General features: G+C 48.9%; 2 protein-coding genes across 2 annotated transcripts; one reads left to right on the top strand and one right to left on the bottom strand.

The window, feature by feature from the left end:
- Positions 1-3256: 3256 nt before the first annotated feature.
- SMIM45 (small integral membrane protein 45) lies at positions 3257-7633 on the bottom strand. Its single transcript, XM_066549904.1, has 3 exons — positions 7285-7633; positions 4686-4758; positions 3257-4143 (listed from the first exon to the last, which is right to left on the bottom strand). Exon 3 carries the CDS (start codon positions 4139-4141, stop codon positions 3935-3937), a length of 207 nt encoding a protein of 68 aa, XP_066406001.1. The 5' UTR covers positions 4142-4143; positions 4686-4758; positions 7285-7633; the 3' UTR covers positions 3257-3934.
- A 6879-nt stretch (positions 7634-14512) lies between these two features.
- CENPM (centromere protein M) lies at positions 14513-21519 on the top strand. Its single transcript, XM_066550239.1, has 6 exons — positions 14513-14611; positions 14795-14874; positions 17443-17541; positions 18581-18660; positions 19679-19770; positions 20531-21519. The coding sequence occupies exons 1-6, from the start codon at positions 14555-14557 to the stop codon at positions 20654-20656; spliced, it is 534 nt and encodes a 177-aa protein (XP_066406336.1). The 5' UTR covers positions 14513-14554; the 3' UTR covers positions 20657-21519.
- Positions 21520-23415: the final 1896 nt, after the last annotated feature.

Here is a 23415-nt window from a genome sequence, read left to right as displayed (position 1 = left end):
GGCAGGGGGTGCCGGCCGGGCTGGGCCCAGGCCGTCCCTGCTGTCAGGGCTGTGGTGTCTCGGGATGCAGAGCTCCCTGGGGCTGCTGTCACCCACATGCTCGAGCGCCCACCTCCAGCCCTGTCCGGCCAGCCCGCCTCCAGCGGGACAATGGGGCTCTTGTGGCCGGCATGGCTCGCTCCCACGCTGGGTGCCATGGCCACTCCTGAGAATGACCAGCACCTTCCTGACCTCCGCCACCAGCAGCTCCACAGCATGGGCAGCTCCACAACACGACCCCCTGGCCGGCTCCCATGGCAGGAGGTGGAGGAGTGATGCAGAGGTCAGGTCAGGCCTGTGCTGCCTGCTTCCAAGGACACTGGGTGTGATTAAAAAAAAATTAAAAATATTTGAATTTTTGAAATGTTTTCCCTTCCTCTCTTAGTTTTCCCCCCTCAAATGGCATATTCCAGTGCAACAATTTATATCCCACTGCACAAGTTCAGTGGTCACTTTTTGGATGTTTGTCCAAGTTGTTGCTTCATTCCCTTATTCTGATTTTCTTTTGCTTCTTCATTATCATCATTATTATGATTGTTTCTTAATTTTGCCAGCTTTGTGGCATTTTCAGGGTCAAGAGGGATTCAGCTTGCCACTTTACACCTTCCTCACTGTAAGGGGTTTTGAAGGGCAACACAATAAACAAGGAGGAAAGGAGAAAGGTGTTTTGGTGGGATGGGATGAGAATATGAATGGTTTCATGGGCAAATGGGAGCAAAGAGAAGGAGAGATAGGCACCCACAGCACCTACAGTGTGGCAGGGACAATGATTGCATGACCTTAGGTGACCAGGGCTGAGGGAACGGAAGAGGAATCACCATCCAATGACCCACATCAAGTCATTGGGAATGCTGGTGGAAGGCAGAGCTCAGGACAGTGTGAGTTCTCTGCTTCTTTAAGGGCAAAGAGACAGAAAACATGAAAAAAACTAACCTGATACTGTGTAGTATTTCCAGCAATAAGTATCTTCTCTGATTCTTTATGCAGTTTAATTCAGTATCTGTGACTATTTCCTTCTCCCTGAGGTCTTTCTGGCTGCACAGATCCCACAGAGGAGAAACAATCTCAGTTTTCAGGCAGCATTTGCTTTAATTATTCCAGGACAGCCCGGCAGTGTAGCTGGCACAGGAGCCAGGTGGATGGAGACCTACCCTGTTATAAAGGAAACCTCACTGCAGACTGCTCCTTGCTGCCTGCCCAGAGCTGGAGGGAGGCAGCTCCCAGGGGGAACAAGAGGAAAACAAAGCATCAACCAAGCAGTTTGTCACACACTTCCACTGCGGAAGCCTTTGACACTGCTGACAGAATAGTCCTTCATAGCCATGGAAAATACCTGGCTTAATGCTGATTGTGTCAGGGCTAAACAGCACACAAAGTAAGCCAGAGGAGATGAACAATTAGTTTTCTCTAATCCAGCCCTCACCCAGTTTCTGTCTTCTTTTGCTCAGTTTCTACATTGAGTCATGGGCAGAGGAGCTCCACACAGGTACAGCAGCAGGCAGAGGAGAACACAGAGCAGGGGAGAGGGGACCCCTGTGAGTGCAGGCTCCCCTTCCTCCAGTTCAACTTCTTCCTGACTGCTCTAAGCCCCTCACTCCAGTGGAGAGGTTTTTATGCTACCACACAGCTCAGTTGTGTTTATTTACATAGCAATCCCACCCATCAGGGAGTTGAGGAGAGGAAGCAGGTTTCTAAGCTGGTGTTTGGAGATATGGCTGTGATGTGCCAGAGGGCAGGGAATGTGAGCCAGGCAGCTGAGGGTGGCACATCATGCCATGCAACCCAGCCCCTTGTCATTTCCATTTACAGCCCCAAGTCACAGAAATATATCTGTTTCGGACTACACCTGCTCTTTTGAGTCTTTGCTTGCCAGGGCAAGTATAACTTTGGGCACAGCAGTAATCCTATTCACTGCATTTCCCTGCTGAGGGAGACTCCCCAGTTAGGGTACTTGCATCACAGTCTCTATGTCACTTGGCTGAATAAAAGGACTCTTGACTTGTCCTCTGTCTGAAACAGAGCCAGAAAGCTCCTGCCAGTGTGCCTAGTTTTGGTGTGGAAAAGAATGGCAATGCAATTGCAGTCTGGCAGATGAAATGTCCCAGGAAGACCCAGGATATTTGCAGGATGTCCTGATCCATTCCTTAGAGATAAAAATTAACTTGGATCCCCAGAGAATTACCAACTTTCAGGCTGCACCTGTGCTTTGAGCTTTTCCTTGCCAGGGCAGGCAAAACTTTGGGCACAGGGGTAATCCCACTCACTGCATTTCCCTGCATAAACCACTCACAGCAGCCCAGTGAACTCTCCTTCTTTCTTTGGGAATGGAGGAGAAAACTTCCTGCTCCCAGATTCACAGGTGAGGCTGAGTGACACAAGCCAGGAGCTGTGGCAGATTTTCACAGCTGGCCTGAGGAACCCTGCTGCTGAAAGGAGCCATTGGGGACTAGAGCACAGAGCCATAACAATGGAAGAACGCTGGAGATGTGGTTGCCAATATCTTGGTTGGCCCAGGTGATGGCACAGGATGGACAGACGTGCACATAGGATGGTGGCACCAGCTAACATACCTGGGAAATGCAGGAGAGGGGCACACAGGATCCCTCGGTGTCCAGAGCATTCACAGGTAGCACCATTGCACCTACATGCTTGCAAAGGGTGGATGTTGGGGTGGGAGGAGAGGAGACACAACCTCCTGCAACAGGCTCCTTGCTCTCTCAAGCCTTCCTGTACACACTGGGCATTGCACTGGGCTGTCAGGGAGAGAGAGGATGGGGATATCCCTCTCAGCCCAGTGTCACAGCTTCATACAGCACTTTGGTGGCTGGTCATCCCCATGACAGTGCAGGAAGCCTATAAACATGGGGGTTTGTGCCAGACCCACATTATATGGCTTGGGTCCAGAAAGCAAAGGTGGTACAATGGACCCATTTAGCTGGCAGGCTCAATGTTCCTTCTCAGAGACATGCAGGGGGGAAAAGGGCTGAGGGATGCTTCACAGCTCTCATTGGGAAACAGTTAAGAAGGAGTGCCTGTCCAAGGGCTCTGCAGTGCAGTGAACAAGTGCAAGTAGCTTCACAGACTATCCCATCTCCCTCCATGACAGAGGAACAGGAGGTCAGGCAGATCAGGAGTGGCTGATGTGGTAAGTCTGGCAGCACCCCTGCATGGAGAGCTGCAGAATGTTCTAGCTTGACACAGGACTTGAATCAACCTCTTTAATAAAGACCTTTAATTTCAGAGTGGTGCATCTGGAATGGATGTAGGGATGGATGTTCTCCATCTCCCAAACAGACACAGAAGGGGTGTGCATATAGCAAGGATAAAGACGTTCAGTCTCTGAGGCTCACTGAGCCCTTAGTCCCTCTGCAGAGAGCTTCAGCAAGCTCACCACCTAGCATCAAGAGTGGGTGCTGGGAAGAGCTCAGCTGAAGCAACAATTTGTATTGAAACCCCATTTATTTTCCCCAAAATACCCCTTGGACTTAGACAGACTGTGTTAGATTTAACCTAGGGAATAGGAGTACAAGGTTCTGTATCCCTTTGCAAAACCTGGTACCTTTCCTACTGAAAATCCTGTCAAGGTGCCAGGCAGCTCAAACTCAAGTGATTAACAAGGGATATTTCATTTGAGTGGTTAGTCAGTCTTGGCCACAGGAAGGAGCAAAGTCCTTGGCTGGCTGAAGAGCTGTGAGCACATGGGAAGCCCAGCCAAACAAATCTTGACTAAGAAGCAATGGGGCGGAATGCTGAGTGATGAGTACAAGACCCACATCAGCAGAGAGCAAAGTGAAGACCAGCCCCACTTTTACCAGGGCAGGACTGCCATCCCTAGTGAGGCTTGTGGTCTGCTGCCCACCCAGGAGAGATTCCTCCGGCTGCAATGGGCAGCTTGTCAGACCTCAGGCACCCCAAAGGCCAGGTTGTCCCGAATCATCAGCGTCTTCCGAAGGTCTCGCTCCATGATTGGCCTCTGTGTTCGCCACTTATGGGCTTCCTGGAGTCCTGGTTCAAAGTAGTAAATGCAAGCTCCAAAGCCCACCAGGATGAGAATGGAGATCATCAGATACACGGGCACAAACCAATCCAAGAAGTGGGGCATGGCTGCCAGAGAAAAGGAGAGAAAGCTCATGCAGTGGGAGCACCCAAAACACACCTTCACCACCCAAATCCACCTCCTCCACCAAGACTGATCATAAGACATCTGCCTCATCAGCAGTGCCCAGTCCCTCCTCACAGCCCTGCTGCACCTGGCTCATGCTTGGTTGCACATGAAGACACCTCATCCACTGGGAGAGGTCAATGCTTTTGGGGTCATTGCTGGGAGTGTCAATCCTACTCCCTCCCCACAGAGAGGGTTGAGCTTTCTTGCCCCCAGCCCTGCTGCCAGTGATTAAAGGTAGGCAGTGAGTAAATACAGCTGCTTCTCACCTCCTGCTTGAGGGAAAATCTGCTTCCCCTGACACTCCATTACCCTTTTGAATTCCCAGTCTGAGCTGGTCTGTCTCAGGATTGAGCCCTCCCTTACTGCACCTCTATTTCAGGTCCTGCTTTGCCAGGGCTCAGGATCCTTGGTTCAGCACCAGTCTGTGAGCAGACCTGAGATCCCTCCACCACATCAGCCACTATGCAGAGGGGGCACTCACCGGGAGCAGCCGATCTGCCTTGCCAAGAACCCCTGGCCAGCCGGGTGCGAGGTGAGTCCGGAGCAGCCTTGCCCTGGGGAACACAAAACAACACCACACTGTGTGATTGCTGCTGGCCCAGTGCTAAACATGGGAGAGCAGGAAGGAGCAAACATCTCCTTGTCCAGAGGTCAGGGCTTGTTGTGGTTTGTTCTGTTAGTATGTTCCATGGAGGGGTGAACAAACGGGGTCTCAGTCCCATAACCTGCTGGTGCCCTGGCACATTCTCTCCCTACCATTACAGCCCTACTGATGCCATGCTTAGGGCATGCACCCTAACTTAGGGCCATTTAAATATGTAATGGCATCACATTTGATCCCATCCCTTATCCCCATCCTTTGGGAGGGAGACAGCAACCCACATTGCAACCTGCAAAGGTACTCAGCTTGTTCAGCTCTGCTGCTTGCTCTGCACCAAAATGACAGGCAAGGTGTGGATCATGCAAGGACAGAAAAGGGGATCAAAAAACATCCCACACAAAAAGCACAGCTACAAGTTCAACAGGCACTAGATCTTCTGGGTTTTCACTGCAAATGTGCTGCTTGTTAAAGGCTTTGGTGGATTAAACCTGGCACCCTCAGGCTTGGGAGAGCACAGTGGTGCCAGGCTCAGGCACAAAAATGCAGTCCTGAAAGGGGGCTTTCTGTAACCCTCACCCCTTGGCGGGAATGATGAAATGCCCATTGACTTCAGTGGGGACACACTGAAGTGCACCCACATCAAACTCCTGCTTTTCCAGACAGATGAAAGCTGTCATGTCTGACCATGGCCCAAGTCATCCCTCTGCAATAACAAACTATCCCCAAATTCCTTGCACAGGGCAGGTTAAAAGGAAGCTGGGGAGAACTCTGAGCATTTCCATCCTCTTCCCTGCTCCTGGCCCATAAGGTTGGTGCCTTTTTCACACCAGGGGCTGGGCTTTTTTCTTTTTTCTTTTTTTTTTTTTTAATACCACAGCCATCAGTTTTTTCCAATGTGCCCAGCAGTGTTTATCTTCTGGACACCTCTTGTCCCAGGAGGGCCTGTAACAGTAACTTTTTTGTCAAAGGGTAAAATCTGAAACAAGCTGCAGTTCTTATTACCATTAGAAGAAACTGCAGAAAATGCCTGATTTCCTCCACTTATTGGCGTGGATCTGATCTGGGCACTGCTGCTGCCTCTTCATGGCTGCCTGTGCCTTCCTCAGGTGAACAACTGCTGAGGAAAGCTCCCACCATAACTTCCAACAACATCACAGAGGTGTTGTGAGGAGCTGTGGGGCTTCCCTTAAAACACCTTAGGGGACCATGTAAGGAATTAGGCACAAACCCCTTCCACAAACCCCTCCCCACGGGAGTTGGGACTGGACTCTGGGCCAGAAACCCCTCAGCACAGCTTTCTTATACAGTCTGTCAAAGTAGCTCCTTTGCACCCCCTGCACCCTCCAGCTGCATCTGCAGACATTCTGGGGATCTCAGGCTGCTGCTGCACACCCCTTTTTCAGGTGTCTCAGCAGCTGCTATCTGTCCCTGGCTGACAACAGCAATGGGCAGGATTAGGGACACTGTGAAGGTGAGTTCAGCTTGGACCTCCTGGGCTGATGGGAGGAAAGCCAATAACCTCATTTGCTTCCCTGATCATCCACTTTCCAAATGTGTGAGTGAAGCTGCTATCCAAAAAAGCACTGCAATAAAAAGCAGCCCTGTACACTTCCCAATTCATCCTTCCTCCATCACTAGTAGAGCCAGCATTTCCTAGCTCCTCGCCAGCAACCTATTCTTCAGTCTACTTGCTATGCAGCTCTGTCCTGCTGTGTCCTCATGCTGCTCACCATCCCCACCCCCTCAATGAAGGGTCCTCATCATGACCAAGCTGAGTGCTGGATGAAATGTCAAAGCCCTCCCCCAGCCTCTGCAGGGCTGGTCTGCAGAAGCAACTGACTTTTGTCAGGCAGGTGAGCAGATTTTGGCTGCAAATACTGAAAATATGGAGTTTCATTTAAAGATGTCAGCTTTCTGGAGCAGTTCTGCAGATATTAAATGTGCCTTAACCTTGCCGGACCAGTTGATCTTCAGCACCTCATTTTGCAGTGGGACATCCATGTCCCCCCAAAGACACACAAGAGTCCTTGGTCCTCCATCCAAAACCATGTCCTATATAGATAAGCTGTCTGACCCCTTTTAAACCTGTGCTACACCTCACTCCAGCTTCTTGTCTTCAATGTCACCCGTGGATCCCCTATGCCGCCTCCCACTGCCCCCGAGGTGCTGTGGGTACACTCGTGACAGGGCCACGTTGTTAGTGGCAGGGCACAAACTGCTTGGGGGAGGCTGGGAACAGCTCACAGAAGAATCTGGGTACAGAACCCTCTCATGTGCATGGCTGGGAGCACAACTCATTTTGCAGCATTACAAGCCGTGGGCTTACCTCGACCGCAGGAGATTCCCCCAGACCTGGCACCCCGGGGCAGGCTGCAGCCCGGGGCACAGCTGCCGATCGCTGGGGACCCAGACATGACCTCGCTGCCATGCACCGCATCCCCAGCACGCACCGCTACATGCCCTGACACCTGTCACCTACCTTCTTCCAGGGGTGCAGGGCGGCGGGATGAGACTGCTCCCTCCGGCATCTGCCGGGTGCCAGCCGGGATGAGTCAGGCTCCTTTCCCGGCCAGGCAGTGCCAGGGAGAAGGGACCCCGCGCCGGGAGAGCTGGGCGACAGCGGGAGGCGACAGGCGCGGATGGGCGGGAGGCAGGCAGGGAGGGAGGGATGGCTGGAGCAGCCGCGGCGGGCGGGGGAAGGACGGGCAGCCAGCAGCGTGGCCTCATTGCCCAGCGGGACTCCCGGGGGTTTCCCCCACCGCCTCCCCGGCAGTGTCAGCCCCGCTCCAGCCTCCCCGGGGCACCCCACCGCCGGCCTTCCCCCACACACGCAAGAACTACTGCAAAGGGCTGCATCCCGGCGCGGGGAGGGGGGAGCATTTTAGCAGAGGTCGCTATGGCAACGAGCATCCCCAGCTCCCCCGCACATGGTACCCGGGTCAGAGCCACGAGGGAGCTGCCCGCGGGATGCTCTCCATCCTCCCGCATCATCCGCAGCCCGGCTGCAGCCCCGGAGGAGGAGGAATGCTGGGGCACACGTGTGTGAGCTCGAGCTGATGGAGATGGACAGAATGCTCAGGCTCCACAGATTTACCAGCGTGCGCAGCCCAAAGAATGGGGGCTGGTGGTTTTTCATCAGTGGATGGAGGACAGAGGGGGGGGGGGGGGGTTAGAGACAAAGGGGGTTTGGTACTCCCTTCAGGGCTTTTATGTAAAATTAAACCAATCAATACTTTGACCAAAAGAATCTTCCATCAGGAAACAGGAAAACAATGCTGTCTGAAGTACTATTCTTGCTTTCAGTTAAATACCTTTTTCCTGAATCCATATCTAGTTCTGTCATTGCTGCTGCTGAGAAGAGATGTTTTGTTGAAACATTTTCACCTTTTCAGCAGCACAAAAATAGGAACATGCAAATGTTTTTGTTTTTTTTTTTCATATTGAGGTTGTTTTGTTGTTTGGTTTGGTTTTGTTTGGGTTTTTGTTGTTGTTGTTGTTGTTGTTTTGGTTTTTTTTACAAAGGGAAATTTTCACCATGACCCAGAAATTGTTTAACACAAAAGAGTTTTAGCAAAATCAATCAAAAAACTGGCTCCAGCACGAAGAACTGCCTGCTCTCCTGCCTGTGCTGTCCAACTCCACCCACTTAGGTTTTGACACTTACAGCCCTGCAGATGTGCCACAGTGGGTTATTGTAAAGGTTTTCAGGATTAATAGTATCCACTGAAATGTATGAGGCCTGAATTTGTGTCTGCTACACTCCAGGAGCTGTGAGATTTGAGGTCTCAATTCCCAGTAGGTTGTGTTTCAGGCACAAAGGAGTTCATCCTCTCTCCAAGGCAAGTTACGGATGGTGACAGAGCCCATGCACGCCTGCCAGCTCCAAGGGTAATGCATGATAAGGTTCTGTCACCTGGTCTGTGCCAGGGTTTCATCCACCAGTGCAGAGACAAGGCTTTGATGGAGCTATGGGAACTGACTGGTTCGCTCTGTGATTTCCTCTTCATCCTCTTTAGGTCCTCCTGAGCCTCACTTCTTCTTGTTGTAACTTCATAACAGCTTAGAAGCATTGAGTATAGGCCTTGCAAGCCCTCTGTACCTAGCAGGATATCTGCATGGAGGATCAGATCCATTAGGTTTAGCTAACTGCCTCTTGGTTTGCCCCAGTAAAGTGGGCACTCCAGATGATTGCCAGAGTGGAGCCTGAAATTTTGTCTTAATTTTAACCTCAGTGAAGTTCGGACATGACACCTTGACCATCAGCACAGTTACTGCTTCAATAATCCCACTGCAGGGGGTGGAAAACACAAGCCCCACAGCTTTGACCATACTGGGAGAGAAAACTGTGGTTTGGAGAAAAAGATTTTTAAAAATAACTTTGGAAGGATATTGTTTATTGCATCCTCAGAGCAAACCTTTAGGGCAGGCAAAGACAGTCCATTTGAGAGGGCAAAAGGAAAACCGCTTTCCAGGTGTGCAAAGAAAATGAGAGGCAGATCAGTGGTTGCTGGCACAAGGTAGGAGACCATTTATCCAGGTGACTGGTCAGTGATGAAGCTGCAGGCACTTAGTAGAGCCTGCCAGGCCAGGTAAATTCATGCCACAATGTGTAAGCTCCTCCCATTGTCCCTGGCCAACTGTCCCGAGTCTCTGTTCTGGGTCACCTCAGGGGCACATCAGAGCCAGTGTGTATCTGCCAGTCTTCAACTTGTTCCCAGATTTAAGCTCAGGCTTAATGCCAGCATGCTACTCATGCGTCCAAAACCCCAGAACAGCAATAGTTTTGACTCACGAGATCATTTTTTCCTCTGCCTCACTTCCCTGCCACGCAAACACTGGGAGGACGTGACAAGGAATGGTGATCACGTCATTCTGCAGCCGCCACCACAGCAGTGGGCAAGGTCATGATGTGGCAGCCTCTCTTGCTTCAAGCAGGAATCCCCTCAGATGAGTCTGAAGCACCCTTGGACACAGCAAGAAAAACCCACGGGGCTTTGTGCTGCTGGAGCTGGGACACGCTTGAAGACCCCGTGCCTCTGATGCAGCTGCTTGCTGCCTGTGACTGGGCTCTCAGGTGCTGTCACAGCCTTTGGTTTCCAGCAAGAGCTAAAGCTGCGAGACAGCTCCAGGCATTGATGTGCCAGTGCAGCTCAATCTGCGTGGAAACACTTCAGCTGCAGTTCAGCTTCCACCTCAGATAAGGCTGCTGTGTGCCACTCAGGTCCTCCCAGCATAAGCTTGTGCATATCATTCTGCCTGCTGCCTTGGGGCCTTCCAGTCCCCTTCACCTGGCTATCAAGAAGCTTCTGAGTGTCTGTGCACACACTGAGCCCCTCAAAGCCATTCATCCCAGGACACCTGCCTATCACCAAGCCTCTGACTCCCTCCATATCTCTGGGTAACCACAAATTCACCTGCATGATGAAGGCAAATGTGGGATCAGGTTTGATGTGAGAGGGCCACCCAGCCAGAGCAGAAATCATGAAACCCATCTCAAAACCATAGACATAAGCCTTGGCTGGAAAAAAAGGAGATGGTCAGGCAACCTCAGGCACATACTTCCTGCTTGTAGCACGTCCATAAATCACAGCACAAACAATGTTCTGAGCTCAGCTTAATCCCAGGCCGGGTTAAGTGTTATTTCAGTCTTTCTTAACAAAGAAAGTTCTTTAGTGCCTTTTATCAGCATCTTCTGAGATGACCAGACCCAGGTCGATGTCTTTAAAGCAACACCCATCTCCCAATATTACTCTCCCAATGTAGGTAGAAGCATGGGAGAAGATGGAGTTTATCAAACTTGCCTTCCCCAAGGCCTGCAGTAGAGGACAAAACTTCAGCAAGGGTCACAGAAATGCTTCCCTGCTCAGCTGCAGGAGATGAGGGAGCTGCTACAGGATGCAGAAGGCACACAGGATGCATGGCGGGGCATCAGTTGGGGATAGTCTGGTGGGAAAGCAGACTAACCCATCTTCTGGTGCTACTGCAACTTAAAAAAAAAACCAAAAAAAAAAAAAAACCAACATTAGAGAAGCTTTGCTGAGCTGATCAAAAATGAAGGAAATGTGTATAGTGAGTTAAATTAAACAGCAGAATGAAAAAAGCTGACTTACTTTGGGTCTAAATATAGCTGTGAAGAGCCTTTGCCAAAGGAAGCAGAAGTTGCCAGCAACATATGTGAAAATGTCATTAATTTCTCTAATAATCTGCACTTGCTGCAAATGATATAATTTTTGTCTAATAGTGAGAAAACAAGTGCAATCAAATACACATGAGCTCTATTTTGCAGGCTTCCCAGGAGGGACAGTGAGAAGTCAGCCTGGAGCCAGTAATGCATGAGAGGGTGACATCTCATGGAGCTCCTCCTGAATGGGCTGTCAGGAGCTGGGAGCTGTCACTGAGACAGCTGGGACCATGCTGGGGTCAGTGCTCCTCTCTAGGACCGTCTCCAAAGCCCGTCTCCTTTGCTCCTCTGGCTGCTCAGAGAGAACCAAGAGAGAAATCAGAGAGAAAATATGTTGAGATGCAGCCACTGGATGAATCATACAGCAAATTGGCCATGGATGCATGAGGATGAGGTGTGCTTTTAAACATTTTTTGTACTGGCTGGTGCAGTCCTGCTGCACGAGCAGCTGCCCCATTCCAAGGGAGCACTCATGATGGCCAGGCCAAGACTTGATTATGTCAATTGTGGTTTTTGGGCAGCGTCAGAACATCTTCATGTTGACTGCAATACACTTCTACCCATTTGTGGAATGGTTTGTGCTACCAGAGCAATGTTCAATGGCCCACAGAGTAAATTCAGGAGCTCTCTCCTTCCATATCATGCTCTGCTCTTGTCCCTTCTGCTTACACTCTGGGCCAGTGTACTGACACCCATCTGTGCTCTCCTGCACCACTCAGAAGCAGAGATCAACTCATTACTCCCACTTTGCAACTGGAAATGGGGCAGCAAGAGGTGAAACAACCTGACACAGTTACTCAGGGATATGAAAAATACACCCTGGCTTCCAACACCAGCCACATCTCATCCCTCTCCCCTCCTCTCCTTGCCAACCTACAGACCTAGGCAAGAGCTGCAGGCACAGTGCCAGACCAGTCTCCACTTCCTTACCATGAAATATCTTTTATCATGAAAAATAATTTTCTAACTGTGGGATGAGTGGTAGCTCATCTGGATCTGCTGAATATCAACAGACACCAGCACGGTGAAAAGATGGAAACCTGCAGCAGCAGGGCACAGCAAGCATGTCCCTGACCAGACCCTAGAGCCACCCAGGTCCTTCACTGGGGCCAGAGAATAGGTAACAGGGGGCAGAAAGATGACAAACACCTTTTAGGTGGGTGCCAGAGCTTTTACCATATTTCCACACCTTCAGCAGCCCAAAAGGAACATTGTTTGATTTGCTCCCTACATCCCCCCAGCCTTTCATCTGCTTGTCTCCCATCTTTAGGACACGTCTGCCCTGAATTTGTCCTCCCTTCCCCCCACCAAACTCAAAAACAGCCAGAAATATCTTGTAATCTCTTCTGCTTCACCTGTAATTTGTCTCATGCTGGCAATGAGGGAAACCGTCTGCCTTTGTCAAGATCAAAAACACCACAGTGGCCATGTGACGTCAGCTTTCATTAACCCTGTCTCTCTCCCCTTTGCCTCCCCTCTCCAGACTGTTGCAGAGTGGCAGATGTGTCTTCATTCTCCTGCAACCTTCTTTCTCCCCTGGTACATCTCCTGCCATTTGGAGGTACCCTGGTTGAGAGGGCAGGGAGAGCCAGCACCAGCAGGCAGCAGGATGGGTTCTGGACCTCCTTCCACACCAAGGTGGAGCCAAACTCAGGGTTGAGGCAGAGATCAGGAGATGCAGCAAGGTGGACCACAGGCCACTGAGGTACACTGGACCTCTGAGGTTTTACAACTGCATGTCATCCTCTGTTGCAGTGTGATGTACTTCTCTGACCTCAGAATGAGAAAAACTGAGCCTATCTCTGTTACTGCAGTGCTTCTGCCCAGGCCCCTTCCTGCCTGTATCACAGACAGGGGAGCACTGGGCTGGGGAGAGGCTGACCAGACTGGGGGGTGAGGGGGAAGGCACTCAGGAAGAGGCAGGATGGAGGTCAAGCCTGCTGGAGCTGCTGCAAAACCTCACACAGAATAATTCAGTGTGTAAAGCCAGTTGCTACTGCCACACAGCGTTAGGGAAATTCCCTTCCCTAGCTATGTTATCAAGCAGTCTTTATGGTATGGAAGTGTATTAACTATGTTAACATTTTTCCCTCATACTTGGTACTGCTGAGGCCACAGTTCAAATCCTGTATTCAGTTTTGGGGCCCTCACTACAAGAAAGACATTGGGGTGCTGGAGCATGTCCAGAGAAGGGCAGAGAAGGAGCTGATGAAGTGTCCAGAGCACAAGTGTTATGAGGAGCAGCTGAGGGAGCTGGGGTTGTTCAGCCTGGAAAAAACGAGGCTCAGGGGAGGCCTTATTGCCCTCTACAGCTCCCTGAAGGGAGGCTGTAGCCAGGTGAGGGTTGGTCTCTGTTCCCAGGTAACAAGCAGTAGGAGAAGTTGCTCCAGGGGTGGTTTCCACTGGATTTTAGGAAACATTACTGCACTGTTGGTGTCAGGAAGTGGAACAAGATGCCCAAGTGTGTGTTGGAGTTACCATCCCTGAAGTGTTTGAAAAGCTGTGTCACGTGGGTACATGGCTGTTTTGAACATGACAGGGTTGGGTTAATGGTTGGACTTGATGATCTTAGAAGTCTTCTCAATCTAACGATTCTATGATTCCATGTATTAGTTCACATTATAAATTGCAATGTAAGGAGGCAGTGGAATTTTATGGAAGCCTCTGCTGTGGTTTGTTTTTTTTTTTTTTTTCAGTCTTGAGTGAACAAAGGGGCAACAGCTCATGCCAAGGGCCAGGGAGCAGCACAGCCCTGGAAATAAGGGCTCTGCTTCTCAGAAGCTAAAGGCTGTTCATGATCCCCCTGCACCGCCAAGGCAAGGCCAGTGTCCTCCCCTCAGCATCCCTCCAGTATTGCCTGTGGGTGCCTCAGGCCCAGCTGATCCCTGGGATATCTGGATGCCACAGGAACAGTGCTGCTTCGCAGGGTTTTATGGTGGTCTGTCAGACCCTGTGGTGCTCAAAGGGGCCCCACGCTGTACCCCTGCATCACTGCAGTCCACAACCTCCTCATGAGGGAAAGTGCATGGGCAGGCACTGGGTCTCTGGCAACCAATGCAAAGACCCAGGACAATGGCCTGAAGCAGTGTCAGGGGAGATTTAGGTTGGATATAGAAAAAGTGGTGGTCGTGCACAGCAACAGGCTCCCAGGGAAGTGGTCACAGCGTCCAGCCTGACAGAGTTCAAGAAGCATTCGAACGACGCTGTCAGGCACATGCTGTGACCGCTGGGGCTCCTGGGGCCCGTGGTGTGACCCCAGTGCAGGGCCAGGAGCGGGACGAGACGATCCCCGCGTGTCCCTGCCCAGCCAGGACAGCCCGTGAGGCGATCGCCGCCAGCCCCGCAGCGCCCCCTGCCGCCCGCCGGTAACCGCGCCCGCCCCGCCCTGCAGGCCCCGCCCCGTCCTGCAGGCCCCGCCCCGCCCTGCAGGCCCCGCCCCGCCCTGCAGGCCCCGCCTCGCCCTGCAGGCCCCGCCCCTCCCCGCCGCTCGACGTCGGCGCAAGGCGGAGCGCGGCCGCCGTTCGAATTCCGGCGGGCCGGCGGGCGGGTAGCGCTGTCTCCCGCGGGTATGGCGGTGCTGCGGCCCTTCGACAAACTGCCGAAGCTCAACTCCGGAGTCCTCCTGGTAGGCCCGGCGGTGGCCCCGCCGTCCCTTGTCCTTCCCTTTCCCCGGCGCGGCCCCGCTGTGGGCGCCCGCCCGTCCCGTGGCCCCGCTGTGTCGGGCCCGGCCCGGCCCGGCCCGGCCCGGCCCCGCGCGGGGGTTGGCTGTCCGGGCCCGGTGTGCAGTGTGCTCTCGCTGTGCCCGCAGCTCGTGGGCTCGGACGAGGCGCTGCAGCGGCAGCTGGCGGAGGCGATCCTGCAGGAGAAGAAGGACTTCAACATCAGCATGTGAGTGCTGGCGAGCGGGACGCGCCGCCTGCGGCTCCGGGTCCCTACGGGACCCGCTGTCACCTGGTCCAAGAGGCGCAAACCAGCGGCTGTGACGCGAATTCACGGAAAGCTTCCGCTTCAGATTCCCGATGCACCGAAATTGGTTAAAAGCGTGGGTTCCGTCCCCGTGGCAGGAGTCGGAGCTGTAGAGCGCACGGTTCAGAGAGAGACTTCGCTCTTGCGAACGCTAGAGAGCACCAGTGCCCAGATGTGAGCGCATCTGCGGCGGGCAGACCCCTCTGTCCTCAGGGCAGGCACTTTGGGCATGGTTGGAAACGGAAAGGGGGGCGGGGGAAAGCATTTCCCACGTTCAGGTTCACAGTGCACATACCCTTGCCTTTTGCATGTTGCACAGATGTTTAATTACCAAATTGGAAAGGTGTGAGAGCAACACATTTTTTTCCCCTGCCTGAGAGACAGAAATTAAACATCCTGGGACAAAATGGGACAGGTACAACGCTTGCAAGTACTTGCAGGAGAACAAGCGTTTCTGAAAGATGTCCATTGCTTTGGATGCTCTTTGTAGCTGTTTTCTGGTTTGTATGCACACATGTGCGTTTCCTCCTCAAGCTATTAACATGCACTTGAAATTTCAGCTTTAGCCGCATGACATGTCCTGTCTTAAAAGCTTGATTAACTAACTTTTTACGATAAAATGTCCTTGACAGCTCTTTTACCAAGACCAAATGAATTTAGTCAGCTCTTCAGAAGGTGTTTGTGTTATTTCTCTGCTGTAATCCATGGCTATGCAGTAAAAGCAGTCCAGGCTAATGTTCTGCTGGCTAATTAGAGTGACTGTAGTGCTCTGATTGTGGCATCTTGGATGTTTGTGCTAACTAATAGTAAACGAATTACCCCATTTTCTTTGTGAAACCTGCAGCCTCTGCTGAGCTGTGGAGTGCCATAACTAGATGGCTGCTGGTACTACAGCTGGGTAACTACCCAAAGGCATAGAATCGTGTGCTCGTGCTACAGAGCAAGGTACAGCCCTGTGTAAATATTGCTAGGAAAGCAAAGCCAGTGGGGTTCTTCCCCCACTGAGTTGCTTTGGGATTGTAAACATTACAAACAAATACAGTATCTAATCTGACAGCTCTACGTGTGAGGTACAGCTGTTGGGTGAAGAGTTACAGGGCTTGGGTTCTTTGTGTCTCTTATTGCTGGGTGGGGGAGAAAAGGCTTCTGCAGTGCATATCTGGAGGCTGCTGTCATCATCTAGTCATGTTGGTTTAAATATAACAGAATTCCAAACAATGCAGTGCTTTTCTGGGTCACTTTTATCTTTTCCCCCAAGGAGATCTGATACTTTCATCAAAGAGTCTCCCTAAATTTCACCTTAAATTAATAATCTGCTTTGTGTTTCAATTAATAAGCAGTGTGTCTTTCAAGCTCACTTTGCTCATCTCTTGTGTTAGTTTCAGAATGTTTTTGTTAAATCATATCTCCCATAAATAGAAGAAACAAAACTCCTTTATTTGGAGACTAGCAAACAAAATTACAAACTAGGTAGGATTAATAGAAGGGAATGTGTGCCATGGTCTGTGGCTGCTGTAGAAAACTTTAAAGTCCTTGAGACTGAATTGCTAGAAGTAATGTTCCCGAAGAAGACCAGAATCAATGTTTCTCCGTTGGCTTCCAGAGAGGAAGTGGGTTGTGAGAGTGACTGAACTTCTGGGATGTTTGTTTGCCCAGTTTAAATTAAGGTGATCTTCCAAAAACGCAGTGCTGATAATGTTCTTCTCTGTGGAAGATCCAGTTATGTACTGCTGAAACCTTTTTTTGGTAGAGTTTTTGGTTGGTTGGTATGCTTGTTTGTTTTTTGTTGTTGTTGGTTGGTTGGCTTTTTTAGTGGGCAGAGATGCAAAAATCCCCACACTTATTAGCTCTAATTAGCAGTTGTAGTACTGCATTGAAGGATGCCTGAACTAACCTAGTAGCTTCTGACATAGCAAAAGGGTTAAAAGGGAGGGTAATGATATAATAGAAGCTCTTTTTGAGTTATAACTTCATCTATAAAGCTGCTCTATGACAAATCTGTGGTTTAAGGTTCTTCTGTACCTGGAAATATTGCCTCTCCTGTGTGAGCATATGCGCAGTATCTCTGGGATGTGACAGAAAAACATTGATGCATTTTAACTGAAACCTGGCAGCAAAATATTCCAGTAAAGAATTGAGGTTTGCTTTGTTAGAAAGGATTCTTTGTAACAATTAAACAAAATGACTTGCCATAGAGATCTGCATGGAGAAAATGTTTCTGTGAGTCTTGTTATGCTCTAATAAGCGTCCCATTATAACCAGCCTTGTCTAGCAATTACCATTGTGCCTGTCAGCAACTGTGAGTGGGCCTAAGATATGAGAGTACCACTTAAATAATCACAGTGCCTCTTCAGTGCCCACGGATTCAGTAATTAGCAGGCTTCCTGGTAACTTGCTACAGGGTGAACTGCAGAGGTTGTGTGATTATGGGTGAGTGGGTACTGTCTTGCCAAGCTAGTTGGTTACACTGGCAAATTTGTTATCTTGCAGTCACCTTGCTACATCCCTCCCCTTACCTTCAGAGAGGGATCATCTTCGACCCAGGATAGATCTGGTTGTGTTTATGATTGACATCAAGAGCAAGTACAGGTAAGAGAAGGGCAAAAAGATGAGAGGGGGGACTAATATTCTTTCTTGTTTTGGTGGCTAAATCTGCATTTTTACTGTATTGGAATTGCTGAATAGTGGGTTTCAAACCCAAGATTTGCTGTGGTGGAAGAACTCAGTAATGTATACAGTGGCTTTCTGGCCTCCAGCAGTGGATTAGGACTGAACTGCTCTGTCCAATAACATGCCTGTTGTGCATTAAGTTGCCATAGCAGAGAAGGCAGAATTTATTTCTGGATCTGGATGTGTGACAGTACAAACTGAGCTTTGGAAAGATGCTGTCTGTAGAATTGGATGGAGGTGCTGGTGGTGCTGTGAACTTCTATAATATGCAGAAGTCTGATGTGCACTGGGCAGTGCCTCCCAACAACAAGCAAGTGGCTGTGTCTGTGTCCTCAGTTCACTGACACTCCTGGTCAAGTGGGATCAGCACTATGGATATCTCTAGGCAAAAGAGAAAGGTCTGCAGGGATTGATCCCTTTTTCTATCATCTTGTGCTCAACTTTGTAGAAATGATACTTGTTTCCCCAAGCCACAAGTAAAGACTTGCTATGGCACAGAAGTCAGCATTTTATTGCTTACTTAACTTGTGACTGATGATCCTGGGCTCTCATTTACCAAAAATGACAGGCCCAGCTGCATACTTAGAGCACAGATGGTGCTGCAGAAATGTGTGGGCAAGCGCTTCCTGAAAGAGCCAAAGTGGTGCTGAAGTTTCATTGGATATTAATGAATTCAGATGCTTAGTGTCTGTAAATCATGGAGGACACTGTTCAAACTAACTCTAACTGTTGAGTCTTGAGTAGAAAGGATATGTTATGGGTTATTAAACAGCTGTGGGTATTACAGAGGTCTCTGATGTCATCTTTTAGCATAAAGCAGAACTTTGTGAGCTCACAAATCAGCAGATGTTAACATCATTGTTTTTCTAATTGTGCTTCTGAAAATTATTCCTGTTATCCTTATGCTGCACTGATTTAACCTCCCTGTCCAACTGGATTGCCTGTACTTTTCTGACAGCTTGAAGAATGTTGAAACTTCCCTGGCTCATGTGGATGCCCGCTTCTTCCTGGGGAAAGTGTGCTTTCTTGTCACTGGGGGTACGTATGGCACCTCTTCCTCCTCTTCAAGCAGCACAGCTCTGTTGGTTTTCTTAAAACAGGGCACTGACTTAACTTGAAACAAACTAAAGGAAACCAGTGGCTTTGTTGCAACTTTGTTTAAATTATTTCTGAACTCCTCTGCCTTTGTTATTATTTTCCTAGATAAAACACGGTTCTCTCATGCTCATTTGCTCTTTCCTTTTTATTGTTGTCAGTCAGACCTCTCTTCTCTGTCCCTAATCCCTGAATATTATTTGTGTTACTGTTTTGGTTTTTTTTTTTGTGTGTGTGTGTGGCACTCCAGAAGTCTGTTCTATCTGCTCTTGCAGATCTGTCTTAATGATAATCCTAATGAGCAGTGAGAAGCATATGATACTGTGGTAATAAAGTGAATCTAAATGGATGAGCTACAAAACTATCAAGTATAGTCTTAATACAAGACTAGAATCCCTGCTGTGTACTGAGGCCGTGTTGTGCCTCTAATCTTACTGTCTCCCTGTGCTTTCCTGTGCACCCTCTCTGCTTCAGCTCTGAGGAACTGGAGGGGCCAGACTGTACTGCTCAGTGTTGGAATATAGGTCCCTGGAGTTTGGGGGTCAGGAGGCCTAATTCTGAAGTAGAGCAGTCTTAGCATTGTCTTGTATTATGGCTCTCTTGCTGAAGTGAATTCCGTGGAGACCAGACCACTCTGTGATACCAAATGAGTCAGGAGGACTTTTTTGTGAGTGAGTGGAAGCTGATGGTGTGCTGATCCCTTATGCAGAGTGTTAATGTTACAAGAAGAATGATGTGGTACTATTCCTGCTGTTAGTATTATGAAAGACTTCTGTGCTAATTCCATTTCAAATCTTGTACCATTCTGTTTGCACTGCTCACTGTTGCCTTACCTTCTATTATGCTCTCAAAATTAGCTCAATCCAATCCTCAGCTCTGGATTGTTCTGTGGATGTGGAATTTCCTAAAACTTTTCTTTGCTGATTATGAGGCTTGTAATGTGGGAAAATGTTTTTTTTAGTTGGCAGGGTGAATGCTTGCAGCATTGAGACGAATGCTGTCTGTAAATTAGGAGAAACCTACTGCAGCCCTGTGCTATTCTGTGAGCTGGAGGTAAGGTGCTTATTTGACATCTCATGGGATTTCTGAATTCCACTGCTCTGTGATTGTTAGAAACTGGATTGTTAGAAACATTATATTAGCAATAAATACATGTAACAATAAATACATATGCTGCTGGCCTTCATAAGTGTCAGAGACCAGACTGTCTACAAGAACAGTAGAGGTACAGGAGTCTGGCTGTCCTTGAAATGAGTCTTCTAGTAATCTGGTCCTTCCTGTGCAACTTCAAAACTTCACGAAGCCAAGCCTAAGCTAACAAAAACCTTCTTTGATATGCAAAGCATTGGTACACTTGTTCCTTGCTGCATTTTCTCTTCCTGGGAGCCCCTGAGCTGTTATTTGCCATGTGACCCCCTTGCCCATGTAATGTTTTGTGTCAGCCAAACTTTGTGGCTTCTCTGACGATTTTGCCATCTGATATGCCACTCTTTCCAATTACCTGCATGGTCTAAAAAGCTGGAGGGAGAGTTTGGCATTCAGCAGCAGCACACTTCACTTTTCTGTGTACTTGTCTCTGCATGCTCACAGACTGTTTCCCTACCAGCAGGTAGAATCTGTGCCTTTGGCAAGCCCTTCAGCACTTCTACCTGGCAACACTGTACCTTCCTTAACGTTAGGGAAGTAAACGGGCCTGTTTGGGGTTTTCTGCAGGTAGCCACTTGATGCCTGCTCTGGTTCTTTCTTTTATCAAAGCTTACCGTTGCTTTTCTTCTTTTGTATTGATTAAATAATGTCTCCATTTTGTTTCCAGTTGGAAGGCGTTCGAGCTGCTACTGCTCAACGACTTGTGCGAATGTTAGCGATCTGTGCTGGTCACATACCGGGAGTTTCTGCCTTGTCCTTTGTCTCGCTGATGAGGAAGTCTGATGATGATTAGCTTCTCATTGTGATACTTCACACACATTCATCAGGTTTTTTTTCACGTCAGGCATTCAAGCTGCTGCAGTTGGAATCACATTGGGAAGCTTTTTTTGAGTGACTTGTCATGACCACTCATCCAGAACTGTTCCTAGTTGCTTACCTCTCAATAAAAGTTTGATTCCTATTCCATGGATAACAGATAGGGAAGGTAGTTTGAATTGGGGATTCTGATCCATTATTACATCTGAATCCCATTTCATGATCAAGTTTGAGTTTTTTCCACTTGGCCAGTGGCCAGGAGCTACATGTTTTTCTGAGAGAATATTAGAAGAACAGGCTACTGTCTCCAAAGCACCAGAGAAGAGGCAGCAGGCTCCTTCTTTCAATTGAAATGCAGCACCTTAGTCTAATGTGAAATCTTGCTGCCAGGTTTTGTCTGTCCACCAAGAGAAGAATGGGGAAGGAAGGCTGGCCTGCAGCTTCTAGGTAGACTGCACTTGCCAATTAATGATCCAGCTGTGTGAGCATCTGCCCAGCAAAGGACTCACTATTTCCATGTCTGTCCCTAATTGGGAAGGAAGGGACTAAAGATAAACAATCTAGCACTTTAGCTTTCATTTAAATCCTCAAAAAAAAAAGACTCCACCTGTCAAGCCCAAAGAGAGCCCCAGTAGTGCAGCCTCTGGGGCTGACCAGAGGTGAAACCCAGCAGCCAGGACCACAGCAGCACACAGAAAATAGGTTGTCTCAGCTGGTTTGGCATATGCTGTGTATAATCCCTTTACTAACAGGTTCTGACCAGCTGTAAGTTGTGCCTTGTGCTTACTGCAAGTCATTGAGGTTTGAGAGTTCTAATTTAATAAAACAAGTGATATGTAATAGTTGTATGCTCTTTATTAGCCATGTGACATGGGCTCTAAACCCTGCAAATGCTTGCCCTGGCAGGCTGGTCCTTTCTCGTAGCTCCAACTCCCACTTAGTTGTCTTGCTGCACTCGTGGCTTCAACCATGTGGTGGTGGCAAAAGCTTTTCAAATACAGCCCTTTCTGTTCATTGAGTTGAGCCACCTGCCAGAATACAGTGCTTTCGGAAATGCTGGGACGTTTCTTACCCAGAAATTAAGCCTAGAGAGAATGTGTTAAGCTCCCCTCTGGTTTAATTTATCTAATCCCTAATAGTCTGCTTTAATGTTCCTAGGTGCAGAGCTCTAGCTGTGTGCACTGTTTCGGTTAGCTTGTTTCTGACATCTGTCTGTGAGCAGGAAAAGCAGAAAGCAGCACTGCAGGCTTAATCAGCTGTGAGTGTTGGCAGTCCTTGCAAAGACAGCTCAGCAAGGCACAAAGCCTGTATCCTTGCTCAGAGGACACACAAATCCCAGCTCCAGTTGTATTGTTGCTGATGGGGGAGGGCTAGGGTGTTTGTCAGCTGAAACAAAAGGAGCTAAACCATTCAGCTGTGTTATGATGCCCAAAAGGGCTGGACTCTGGCTAAAACCCAAAGGAGAAAGACATGTGCAAACTGTCATGGCTGTGTAAGGAGGATTGGAAGCTTAATGGGCATGCCCTACTTTCGGCTAGCTTTGCCATCCTGAAGGTACTAACCAGGACTTGGCCACCAGAGAGGGGAAAATCATGCTGAGAAACAAGTTTCTGTGTTGGTTATGCTGTCTCAGCCCTGCTCTTGCTTTGAGTCCCTCAAAATAAAGGAGACCATAGCTTAGAATAGGCTGGTTTCAATTTGCTCTCGATGTGCAGGTGCAGTCTGTGGGAGGAAAGGAAGTGGCGTAAGATGAGCCACTCTTTTGTGTCCTCTGCAACTCCTATAGGGCAAGGAGACTTTTCCATATCCTAGGTTGCTCTCCAATTCACTCAAATAACAGATGGACTCAGGTTAAATCCCTTTGGCCTCAAGAGTAATTTCACTGTGCTTTTTTTAACTAGTGAAAATGAAACTTTTTTTTGGTCCACCCAGAATGCTTTGGAGTAACCCACATGTGCTACTGTCCACTCCTGCACCTTCAAGCAGGGTTTTTTTCCACTGTTATGTTTCAGATGTGGTATTTCTTTCCTTCTACTACTTTCAAAGAAGAAAGATGCTGGTTTTGCTTCCTACAGGTGGCTGAATCTCAGCTGGTACATAATAAAATCTAGTTCCTTAAGAGCAGCATCTTGCTTCACCTTGGGGCAAATATTTTTCTTACTCTTAGGAGAAAGTATTTACTAGAACTGGCAGGGGAAGCGGAGCGTATCTAAGAATATGACACTGTGTCTCAGGTCCATCATGTTTTACAACCCAAAGTAGTTGGGACACATCTGAAGCTACATCTTCAACTAAGTAAATACCTCTAGGAGCTGTCAGCTATTAGTTTAGACAGGCCATAACACTGCCCTTACTACCAGAGGAGACAAGGCAACTGAGGATATCTTTCATCTGGATGGAGTAGCCAGGGCTAATATTTGATAAAGGTCTTGTGAAAATTGGGATCAGAGGCGTGGAAGGCCTGAAGCTGAGTTAAGGCTAGTTACTCAGGTTCTGTTGTGTTCAAACCTCCTGAAAGAGCTTGCCAAGCTGACTGAAGTCTAAACTAACCGAAACATTTTGAAGTTACTTGCTTTCTCTTCTTCTCTCTTGCTTCAGTTCCCTATCCCTGTGGAGATTTTCAAAGAGGAATCCCCCTCTCTGTGGTGAAAGTACCTGTGAGCTTTGCTGGTTTGACTGTTTCAGTTTGTGGATGTGTCTCTGTCAGTTAGGTCAGCAAAATCAGAATAAAAGCAG

Source organism: Molothrus aeneus, chromosome 5, assembly GCF_037042795.1.
Source record: "Molothrus aeneus isolate 106 chromosome 5, BPBGC_Maene_1.0, whole genome shotgun sequence".
In the NCBI taxonomy this organism is placed as follows: Eukaryota; Metazoa; Chordata; class Aves; order Passeriformes; family Icteridae; genus Molothrus; species Molothrus aeneus.
The sequence above is the reverse complement of the archived record's forward strand: the minus strand, read 5'-3'. Positions and strand labels throughout refer to the sequence as shown.